General features: G+C 40.5%; 1 protein-coding gene across 1 annotated transcript in view; it reads left to right on the forward strand.

The window, feature by feature from the left end:
- ggh (gamma-glutamyl hydrolase (conjugase, folylpolygammaglutamyl hydrolase)) overlaps positions 1–11,025 on the forward strand; it is a 45,174-nt gene extending 34,149 nt beyond the window's left edge. The window contains exons 7-9 of the mRNA XM_073041655.1: positions 2,197–2,290; positions 4,034–4,171; positions 8,214–11,025. Of these exons, the coding sequence (XP_072897756.1) occupies positions 2,197–2,290; positions 4,034–4,171; positions 8,214–8,350 (369 nt within the window). The 3' untranslated portion in view covers positions 8,351–11,025. The remainder of the gene's footprint in view (positions 1–2,196; positions 2,291–4,033; positions 4,172–8,213) is intronic.
- Positions 11,026–12,141: the final 1,116 nt, after the last annotated feature.

Raw genomic sequence — 12,141 nt, forward strand, 5'->3', positions numbered from 1 at the left:
TGCAATCTCAGCCCCACATCTTGGCTACTATTTGGAAGCCTATATATGATTCCCAGAATGTTTTTGTACCCTTGCGGTTTCTTACTTCACCCACAAAGACTGAACATTCTCTGACCCTCTGTCACCTCTTTCTAAAGATGTAATTTCATCTCTTATCAACAGAGCCATACTATCGCCTCTGCCTTTCTGCCTGTCCTTTCGATTCTTGCCCAGGTGGATTGGAGAAGGATACTGGCGGGTATGACAGCAGAGCAGAGGTGGCTGGAGCTGTCAACTACGGCCTTCTTTCAGCCATGACTCAGTGATGCCCACAACATCCTACCGACCAATCTCTAATTGCGACACAAGTTCGTCCACCTCATTCTGAATGCTACGCATATTTAAATACAGCATCTCTGTCCTGCATTCTTTGCCCTTTTAAATTTTGCGTCTGTGGTACAAGTTAACTCTTTGTGCTGTCTGCATTTGTACCCAGTCATTGGCTTGTCCTTCCTTACATTCATGTTACTCCCATCATCTTGTAACCCTGCTGGCTCATCCTCAGCTCTACCATACTGGTTCCCATCCCCCACCCCCGCCATATTAGTTTAAGCCACTCCCAACAGCTCTAGTAACCTGCGCACAAGAATATCTATCGTTCTTTTTTCAGTAACTGATATTTCTAATGTCTAAGATAAGAAATTAGATGCTAAACTTGTAAAGAATAATATCTAAGTAATATATTAAAGCCCCATCTTTACAAATATTTAAAAGAATTGGTGGAGACAAAAGAAATCTATGATTGCCAGCCTTGCGTCTCACGTATCTAGTACTCCTATTTTTTTCACCTTCTCCTGTTTTCACCTGCTCCAGAGATGTTGTACTATTTACTAACCATTTCTATCCTCTTTCATCAAGCTGTTCTTTGATCTTTCTTGTCTTCCACCTTTTTAATTCTTTTAACTGTTCCTTGTTCTGATGCAAATTTATCAACTTTAAATATTAGCCCTGTTTCTCTCTTCATAAATGCTCATCTGAGCTTTGATATCATTTTCTGTCTTCGTTTAGATTTCCAGTATCTGCAGTGCTTTGCCAAAAGCCGCACAAAGAATTGGGATGTATAAGCTCGGTTGTTGAACTGGATCACGTGACCTGCTTTGCTTTTTTTAGTCATTAGGTGTTTGGATCAGCAGAGTGGCTCATAGATCACTGGCCAGCCATCACTGAGATCCATCCCTCACTGCAATCTGTGACACTAGATTCACCTGGCATCCCCAGAGATGGCAGTGAACCCTCCCCCCTCCGGCCAGTCATTCCTTTGTTCAGTGCCACTTGGACTTTTTTTGGCACAACGCTATTTTTCTGATTGTTTTTTGCTGGACCACAGCATATGCTACTCATTGGAGAAGATCCTGGCCATTGCTAGGATGGTCTGGATCACTGAGATAATGCGTAAGAAATGGGGACAATTATGAGGAAGTTAATTTTATGAATAGTTTATGCCCATATAATTGTTTGCAGAAAATAGCAGCAAACAATGAAAATTCTTCGGGGCAAGTATCTAAATAAGCATGGAATTTTGTTTTTATTTATGTTTTTCATGTTAGTATTTCTGTTCAGGTAACTGACCATGCAATACCGTAAGATATAGGAGCAGAAGTAGGCCATTTGGCCCTTCGAATCTGCTCCAGCATTCAATCATGGGCCGATCTAATTCTTCCAGTCATCCCCACTCCCCTGCCTTCTCCCCATACCCTTTGATGTCCTGGCTAATCAAGAACCTATCTATCTCTGCCTTAAATACACCTAATAACTTGGCCTCCACAGCCGCTCGTGGCAACAATTTTTGCAGATTTACCACCCTTTGACTAAAGTAATTTCTCTGCATCTCAGTTCTAAAAGGACGTCCTTCAATCCTGAAGTCGTGCCCTCTTGTCCTAGACTCCCTACCATGGGAGATAACTTTGCCATATCTAATCTGTTCAGGCCAGTGATTTCAGTGAAGTTTCTCACAAGTGTCCTTGTTTTTGTAGTTTGATGCTACACACCATCCAATAAGATTTGCTGCAGAGAATAGTGAACAAGGGTTTCTGTATCAATCACTATGAACTGAAGGAAATTGCAACATCTTAAAGTTTGTTGCTTTGCCCAGATCAGCAGAGCATCATTGAAAATCTTGTTGATGACGTATATTAATTTTTTATGATTTAATTTTAGAAATTTCAAAAGAATGAAGATTTGAAAAACTTCTACAAGATCTTGACCACTAATACAGACAGCCAACAGATTGAATTTATATCTACAATGGAAGGTACTTTCTAATTAACAGTTCTAATTAATAAACACACGAGTTTCCTTGGATTGATTTCAATCCATTCTATGAGATGTATTGTAATTTTCCTCATTCTTCAGAAAATAAGCTACTGCTGTGATTTCTTCTTTCCATTATTAGTATTGCTAAAGGTTTCTGTTTGTATGACACCACCAGATGGTATAGGTGACTGGAGAAACAAGGAGTCAGGTAGGGAGTGATAGAGACGAGCATTCTCCAGCTGTACACAGACTGTACATTTGGATGTATCCAGAATGTCTTTGGCCCGTTCTGCCAGTAAAGTAAAGTTTTTTTGTTACATATTTAAATGCTGTTTTCATTTTTGGCAGCAGTGTTCCAGCATATCCTAACAAGAACGCAAGGGTGCTAATGGACATGGTTCAATTCTAATACAAATAATTAGGCATGCATTATTTTGCTGATGATTAAAACGCCACTCTCGTACAATTAGATTAGTGAAACACTTCTTATGTTTTTATGTGCGTTTTTGATATACATTTGTTTATATAAATAAGTTCTTAATTGACAGCCTCAGTTATTTCTATTAATTTATTTTTACAGCCAAAAATATAGTTTAATTGCCACAGTTCTGGTTAACATATCAAAACATTTACTGTAAATACATTTGACTGGTCTAAATATAACACTGGGTGTTGGGGTGGAGCTAAGTCTCTTTCAAATGAGATGCAAAGCGCTCCTTCCCTCTGCTAGTTTGCAGGTCAACCTTGGGCAAGGTGTAGCACCTCTTTAGCCCCACCAGTCAGGGTCACACGAAGGCATGGAAGCAGGTGGTGGATGGTCAGGCTAATACATGCAACAAGTCCTGGTTATGTGGCCACTCTGAAGAGTATTGATAATGGCTGGGGTTACCCGTCTTGTAAAGACACTGCCCTGAAGAAGGCAATGACAAACCACTTCTTTAGAAAAAAATTGCCAAGACCGATCATGGTCATGGAAAGACTGTGATCACTCATGTCATACGACAAGGCACATAATGAATGAACAAATGAAATAGAACAAGTCTGGACCACGAGACCTACACCCCTTCCCTGGATTTTAATCAGTTATGTCTCTTATCCCAAAGTCCACAAGAAACCACTTGATTTAGATTTCATTAATGGAAGTTAATCTAATTCTATAGTTTTTAATTCATTCTGCCCACTCTCTTAGTTTAATAAAGTCTTTATTTCTATTTTTAAAATATTTTTACAATTCTTCAATGTCACCAACTCCTACCTCCTGACAAATTTAGCATGGAGCCACACGTGCAGAATGATTAAACTATGTAATTTCCACAGAGCAAGTTTTGGAATGGAAAAGTAATTATTCAGGTGCACGGTGTATTAATGAGGAGAGAAGAATGAAAGAACTAAACCTGATTATCAACTTTGCGTTTGCATTGCAGTACTCTTCCAATCCTACTCTGCAAAATCTAATTAGGAGTAACTTTTACAATGAAATTTATAATTTCTAAATTGATTTTTCTTTCTCTGAAGGATGATTACATTCCACAGAGAAACAACTGTACTTACTCATTGATCTGAATCATGTATTTTAAGAACTTGTGCAAACTTGTCTACCAACACTTTTTAGATGTAGTGTATGTAGTTGAAGCATACATTTCCAGTAAGGATTTCAGTGAGTTACTGTGGATAAATTTCATAGAACAATTATGCTCATTGATTGTATAAAGGGAATGATGAATGGTTTGTGTTATTGCAGCACACAACTATCCTATTTATGGAGTTCAGTGGCATCCAGAGAAAAACCCTTATGAGTGGAATCCAAAAATCAGCATCCCACATTCCAGCAATGCTGTGAAACTAACATGGTACATGGCTGACTTTTTTGTTAGTGAAGGTATGACCACTTAACATAATTAATCTATGATACTAGTTTTATTTTAATAGTTTGTGATTAGCAAAATGATTTATAGCAACTAACCAAATTGATTATCTACTTTGGAGAATTTGGGAAGTTGAACATGACCTGAGAAAGGTTTTGAGTGGAAAAGTAGTATTAGCGTCTTACTGCTGTCCAAGGCACAGGTGTTCCCAGGTTGTTCAAGTTACACATCAAAACTGAGACTGGAATTAAAAACAGATTCATCAGGTTTGCCACCATCAAAGGTGATCATTGTAAAGATTAGCGAATATTGGGCAAAATTCACAGGTTAAAATCCAATTGCGATCCCCTCACAACAACATCCTCTGCACCCAATCTACCCCACTTGCACAAGTTCATGACAATAGACAATAGGTGCAGAAGTAGACCATTCGGCCCTTTGAGCCTGCACCGCCATTTTGAGATCATGGCTGATCAACTACTATCAATACCCGGTTCCTGTCTTGTCCCCATATCCCTTGATTCCCTTATCCACAAGATACCTATCTAGCTCCTTCTTGAAAGCATCCAGAGAACTGGCCTCCACTGCCTTCTGAGGCAGTGTATTCCAGACCCCCACAACTCTCTGGGAGAAGAAGTTTTTCCTTAACTCTGTCCTAAATGACCTACCCCTTATTCTCAAACCATGCCCTCTGGTACTGGACTCTCCCAGCATCTGGAACATATTTCCTGCCTCTATCTTGTCCAATCCCTTAATAATCTTATATGTTTCAATCAGATCCCCTCTCAATCTCCTTAATTCCAGCGTGTACAAGCCTAGTCTCTCTAACCTCTCTGCGTAAGACAGTCCAGACATCCCAGGAATTAACCTCGTGAATCTATGCTGCACTTCCTCTACAGCCAGGATGTCCTTCCTTAACCCTGGAGACCAAAACTGTCTGCTGCACTGCCTGCTGCACTTGCTCATTCACCTTCAGTGACTGATGAACAAGGACTCCTAGATCTCTTTGTATTTCTCCCTTACCTAACTCTACACTGTTCAGATAATAATCTGCCTTCCTGTTCTTACTCCCAAAGTGGATAACCTCACACTTATTCACATTAAACGTCATCTGCCAAGTATCTGCCCACTCACCCAGCCTATCCAAGTCACCCTGAATTAACTCCTAACATCCTCATCACATGTCACCCTGCCACCCAGCTTAGTATCATCAGCAAATTTGCTGATGTTATTTTCAATGCCTTCATCCAAATCGTTGACGTAAATTGTAAACAGCTGTGGTCCCAATACCGAGCACTGTGGCACCCCACTAGTCACCACCTGCCACTCCAAGAAACACCCATTCACCGCTACCCTTTGCTTTCTATCTGCCAACCAGTTTGCTATCCATGTCAATGTCTTCCCCCTGATGCCCTGAGCTTTGATTTTACCCACCAATCTCCTATGTGGGACCTTATCAAATGCCTTCTGAAAATCGAGGTACACTACATCCACTGGATCTCCCCCGTCTAACTTCCTGGTTACATCCTCGAAAAACTCCAACAGATTAGTCAAGCATGATTTACCCTTGGTAAATCCATGCTGGCTCGGCCCAATCCTATCACTGCTATCTAGATATGCCACTATTTCATCCTTAATAATGGACTCTAGCATCTTCCCCACCACCGATGTCAGGCTGACAGGTCAATAGTTCTCTGTTTTCTCCCTCCCTCCTTTCTTAAAAAGTGGGATAACATTAGCCATTCTCCAATCCTCAGGAACTGATCCTGGATCTAAGGAACATTGGAAAATGATTACCAATGCATCCACAATTTCCAGGGCCACCTCCTTTAGTACCCTAGGATGCAGACCATCTGGACCTGGGGATTTGTTAGCCTTCAGTCCCATCAGTCTTCTCATCACCATTTCCTTCCCAATGTCAATCTGTTTCATTTCCTCTGTTACCCTATGTCCTTGGCCCATCCATACATCTGGGAGATTGCTTGTGTCTTCCTTAGTGAAAACAGATCTAAAGTACTCATTAAATTCTTCTGCTATTTCTCTGTTTCCCATAACAATTTCACCCAATTCATTCTTCAAGGGCCCAACATTGTTCTTAACTATCTTCTTTCTCTTCACATACCTAAAAAAGCTTTTGCTATCTTCCTTTATATTCCTGGCTAGCTTGCGTTCGTACCTCATTTTTTCTCCCCGTATTGTCTTTTTAGTTAAGTTCTGTTGTTCCTTAAAAAGTTCCCAATCATCCGTCCTCCCACTCACCTTAGCTCTGTCATACTTCCTTTTTTTTAATGCTATGCAATCTCTGACTTCCTTTGTCAACCACTGTGGCCCCTTTTCCCCCTTTGAATCCTTCCTTCTCTGGGGGATGAACTGATTTTGCACCTTGTGCATTATTCCCAAGAACACCTGCCATTGCTGTTCCACTGTCTTTTCTGCTAGACTATCCGTCCAGTCAACTTTGGCCAGTTGCTCCCTCATGGCTCCATAGTTTCCCCTGTTCAACTGCAACACTGACACCTCCGAGCTGCCCTTATCCTTCTCAAATTGCAGATAAAAACTTATCATATTATGATCACTACCTCCTAATGGCTCCTTTACTGCAAGATCGCTTATCAAATCCTGTTCATTACATAACACTAAATCCAGAATAGTCTTGTCCCTGGTCGGCTCTCATACAAGCTGTTCCAAGAATGCATCCCATAGGCACTCTACAAACTCCCTATCCTGTGGTCCAGCACCAACCTGATTCTCCCAGTTCACCTGCATGTTGAAATCCCCCATAACTACTGCGACATTACCTTTGCCACATGCCAATGTTAACTCCCTATTCAACTTGCACCCAATATCCATGCTACTGTTTGGTGGCCTGTAGACAACACCCATTTGGGTCCTTTTGCCCTTACTGTTCCTCAGTTCTATCCACACAGACTCTACTTCTCCTGACCCTATGTCCCCCCTTGCAAAGGACTGAACCTCATTCCTCACCAACGGGGCCACCCCACCCCCTCTGCCCACATTTCTGTCCCTACGGTAGCACGTATACCCTTGTACATTCATTTCCCAGGTCTGATCTCCCTGCAGCCATGTTTCCGTTATCCCAACAACATCATAGTTACCCATTCGCACCTGAGCTTCAAGCTCATCCGCCTTATTTCTGACACTTTGTGCATTCAGATATAGAATTTTTAGCCCATTTCTCCTCTCTCTGTTTGAATCGCTGCCTATTGTGCTTAACCCAGCTTCCCGAACTCCCATCGGGCTCTACGCCCCTAGAATTTTGTTGTCCTTCTTAAATTTACTTATTCTTTCAACACATTTAACTCCATGTTCCGTCAGACCATCCCTCTGTACATGTGTCCTCCTTATCACTTGTTCCACCTCACCTTTCTCTACTACACACTTAATATTCCGGAACCGTGTAGTCCCCACCTGTCCTTTATTCTTCCTCTCGTTTATCCTCTCTCACATTCTGGATCCCCGCCCCCTGCAAATTTTGTTTAAACCCCCCCCCAAGAAGCACTAGCAAACTTCCCTGCAAGAATGTTAGTACCGCTCCAGTTCAGGTGTAAACCGTCCTTTCGGAACAGATCCCACCTTCCCTGGACATTTTATTAGAAACAGAAATTTCCTGTTTGAACTGACTCATTAGTTGTCTCCCTTCCTCAGGCCAATTCTGAGACATCCCCCATTTTCCATTAACTCTTTCAAAGTATATCTACCTGTATATCATTTATTATTTGTAAGCGTGCCCTTATAATTGATACTTTTGTTTTATGTTCCATATTTAGATAATTTGGATTACCTTGCTATAGCACCTGGCAATCTCAATATGGAGCTCACCTTTACATTTATTTCTCATAGACTAGCAGAAAGCCAAGCTTTACTTGCTTCTGCTCTCACTGGTAATTCAGCTCTTCATCACATACATGATGCAATTCCCTTGCACTGGCAATGCATTTCATACATGTTTTGTTTCCCTTATTCACTTCAGAATTGCAAATGTTGTGAGTCAGTACATAAGCTTTAAGATCTAATTGTTACTGTCTTCTTTTCCAGCTCAGAAGAATTGGCATCATTTTCCTAATGAAAAAGAAGAAGAGAAGGCTTTGATCTATAACTATGCACCAATTTATGCTGGCAACGTCTCCCACTTTGAACAGATTTATGTAATTGATAAACCCTACTTCACTTAAGAAGTGGGCTTTGGAAATAAATCATCTTTGTGCCAAGATGTGAAGAACCATTTGAAATTGTATGGCTTCCCATGAGGAACTCAGAAAATGTCCTTTAAATGTATGTAATCACTTGATTCTAATAGTTCTAATATAAAAATGGTTATGTTAACTTTGTGGCCAATAGAAAATAATGTATAATTCTGTGGACACTGATACTGTCAGGATAAGGTTAATGGATATTTTGAGATTTTTTTGATTTTTGCTCACTTTTCCTGACTAACCTGGATCATCTAGTGGGTAAAACCACAGGTTTGGCTATAGAGGTTAATATTGGCAAAAGCATGTCATCGCTGCTTCAATGTACTATCGGTGCTGGTTTCTGTGTTTCTGAAGTAACAAAATCCAAGAGGAATACATTTACTATCTTGAAGGTGAAGTTCCTCCAATTCCTACTTTTAGCAAATCACACTAAACTTAAAACCAGATTCTCAATTTTGTACTTGTATAGATTCTAAAAGAATTTGAACTGAACAGCATATCTGAATACAATAGACAGTAGACAGTAGGTGCGGGAGTAAGCCATTCGGCCCTTCTAGCCAGCACCGCCATTCACTGTGATCATGGCTGATCATACACAATCAGTACCCCGTTCCTGCCCTCTCCCCATATCCCTTGACCCTGCTATCTATAAGAGCTCTATCTAACTCTCTCTTGAATGCATCCAGAGACTTGGCCTCCACTGCCTTCTGGGGCAGAGCATTCCACATATCCACCACTCACATTATGGCTTTCCCATCCAGAATGTTTTGACAAAAATAAGTTGATATCCTTAGTGTTCCCTAGACAACGAACATCAGAAAATCTCGCAGATTCAGCCCACAGTTGATTAGAGAATCACATTTAATACCTGAATGACGGCATTTTGATGTGAATCTCTCCTGTTGAATTCTGAAATCCTAAAGAAAACAATTTATCCTGTGTCGTCTTTGGGCAAAGGATAAATTTTAAAGTTCAAAGTAAATTTAATATCGAAGTACCTGTACTTATATGACACCATATACAATCCTGAGGTTCATTTTCTTCAGATTCAGTTTATCGTCATTTAGAGACCACAAATGCAATGCAGTTAAAAAATGAGACAACGTTCCCCCAGAATGATATCACAAAAGTATATGACAAAAGAGATTACACCAGAAAATCCACGTAACGTTTGGCAATCCCCAATCCAGAGTCCAGAGAGGCTGCTGCGTGTTAATATCGCGCTACCATCTAGCGCGTTCCCCGGAAAGGAGCTAGACAAAAACAAGGCCAAAAACTAAAGCTACAAGACCTGCACAAAACCACATAATTACAACATATAGTTACAACAGTGCAAACAATAGCATAATTGATAAAAAAAAGACTATGGGCACAGTAAAAATAGTCCAAGATGTTAAAGGACTGTAAGTTATTGCGGGCATTCACAGTAAATACAAGGAATCATTGAAAGACAGCACCCAGCAGGAGAAAAAAACACCAGTTTGTAAAAGACATCAAATGATGCAAATACAAAAAGATAATAATAAAATAAGCAATGAATAATGAGAGCATGAGATGAAGAGTCCATAAGTGAGTACCTCGATTGTGGGGACAGCTCTGTGATGGGGTGAGTGAAATTACCCTCTCTGGTTCAAGAGCCTGATGGTTCGGGGGTAATAACTGTTCCTGAACCTGGCGGTGTGGGTGTTGAGCCTCCTGTACCTTCTTCCTGATAGCAACGAGAAGAGAGCATGGCCTGGGTGGTGGGAGTCCCTGATGATGGATGCTGCTTTCCTGCGACAGTGCTCCAAGTAGATATGCTCTGTGATGGGGAGGGCTTTACCCGTGATGGACTGGGCTGTATCCACTACTTTGTCATCTTTTGTAGAGGTTTGCAGGTGAATTATATGTATGCCAATTCACTAAAGTTCATTTACTTAATTATAAGCTACAACATACCTTTACCACAAATCCCATTTCAATGCAAAATGCTCTGACCTTCCACATTTTTAGTGGGGTGCACGTGCAAAATGACTAAATTTATCATTACATTTTCCAAGCTTCTATGAAGGCTAAAGTTAACTGAATTACGTTTGTAAATTTGAATTTCTGTTTTTATTGTAATCGAAGGGTGTGAGATTGTTTTGCAAAGGAAGTGTGGAAAGGAGAAACAAAATCATACAGCTTCTACAATTGCCTCCCTGGTCACCTGTCATACACTTAACCCTGTCAGCCCAATCTCCAAAGCTTTTGTTCAGGAAGTACTGCATTGTTTTGTTGTGAAACCAGGTAAGGTGACGTGCAGAATTTTTAAATATATTGACTGGAAGAATAGGATCAGCCCATGATTGCATGGCGGAGCAGACTCGATGGGCCAAATGAGCTACTTCTCCTATATCTTATGGTTTTATTATCATAAGCTTAAACAGTTAAAAGGATACAAATAAACTTCTATTCCAGTATTTGATGTAAGTTTTTGGTCTTTGTAGGAAGTAAGTGAGTAAATGTCTTTGCTAATTGTATTGTGCATCAGTATAATGATTTGTTGACTATCAAAGGACTCTTCATGCACTGCACAATACTGCAAATCTGTTTTCCAGTAATGCAAGGTGTAATAAGGCTTTTGGAAATTGAGTTTGTGTTTTTGATCTGTGATAAAGCTCAATAAAATTAAACATTGTATTTTGTTCTTATTTCCCATGTAGTGAATTTAACCTTACATAAAATACTCAGATATAAAAAGTAGTAGGTCATTACTAAAGTCAATTTTCAAGTCTGCTTTAGTTATCTGATATTTGTAGGGAATTTATTATGGACCAACCCACCTGTAATAAGCTTGCAGCATTTTATTACAGATCTGTACTCCATTCAGATTCCTCATGAAGAAACTTAGCACCACAATGTGCTTAATTCCTTAGCACTGTTCAAGGTGAGTCAGGACAATTTTTTAAAAATACTGTCAGGGTGGAACTGTGCAGGCTACAGGCTGGTAATGCAGTGTGCATAACTTCAAAAAAGAATTCTGTTGATCTTAATGTTTTTAACACACGCTTAGATGCTGTCCTCCTATTCTGAGAAATCATGAGCTACAGATTCCGGCAAGTCACTGAAATACTACACTTATCAAGATGGCTTCCAGAATTATTTCCTCTGACCTTCAGCAGCCGAGCTGTGGTGCTTGTTTCTGATATCTGGTGTCAGGTACAACATAATATGATGTGTCGATTAATAGTCGACTAAAACGTATTTAGAGCATTGATGGGGGATTTTGGCATGTACTGGTTTGCTTGTCCCAAGAATGTATTTGGTGGATTTTGTGTTTGCTGCATGTTGACTCCTCTCCGGTGCTTTGCAATTGTCATTGTAGTTATGTGTGTTTGAGAAGCAAACAGGAACCAGGGGATCAATGCTATCCAGTGCACCACAAGCTTTATGCTGGATTGAGGCCCTAATTTTCAAACTTTAATTTCCTAAGAAGGCCACTGGGGGCACTGCTGTCTCAGTTAGCTGAGAGGTAGCTCCTAGTGTATGAAAATGAGTCCACATATTCCAGGTTGCACTTGCTATTGTAGGGGATTGGTGCTGTGTTTGCAGGGCAGCCGATAAAAGGCCCATACCTCCCAGTGCATCAGTGGATGAATTAGCAACCCTCGAGGTGCTGGTGGATCTCAGCGAGTCATGCAGCACCTACGGAGGAAAATGGACAGTTGATGTTTTGGGTTGAAAGCCTATACTTGCATTGGGAGATGCTGCCTGACCTGCTGAGCTCGCATAGCATCTTGTGTCTTCTC

The sequence above is a fragment of the Hemitrygon akajei genome, chromosome 1, assembly GCF_048418815.1.
Source record: "Hemitrygon akajei chromosome 1, sHemAka1.3, whole genome shotgun sequence".
Classification (NCBI taxonomy): domain Eukaryota; kingdom Metazoa; phylum Chordata; class Chondrichthyes; order Myliobatiformes; family Dasyatidae; genus Hemitrygon; species Hemitrygon akajei.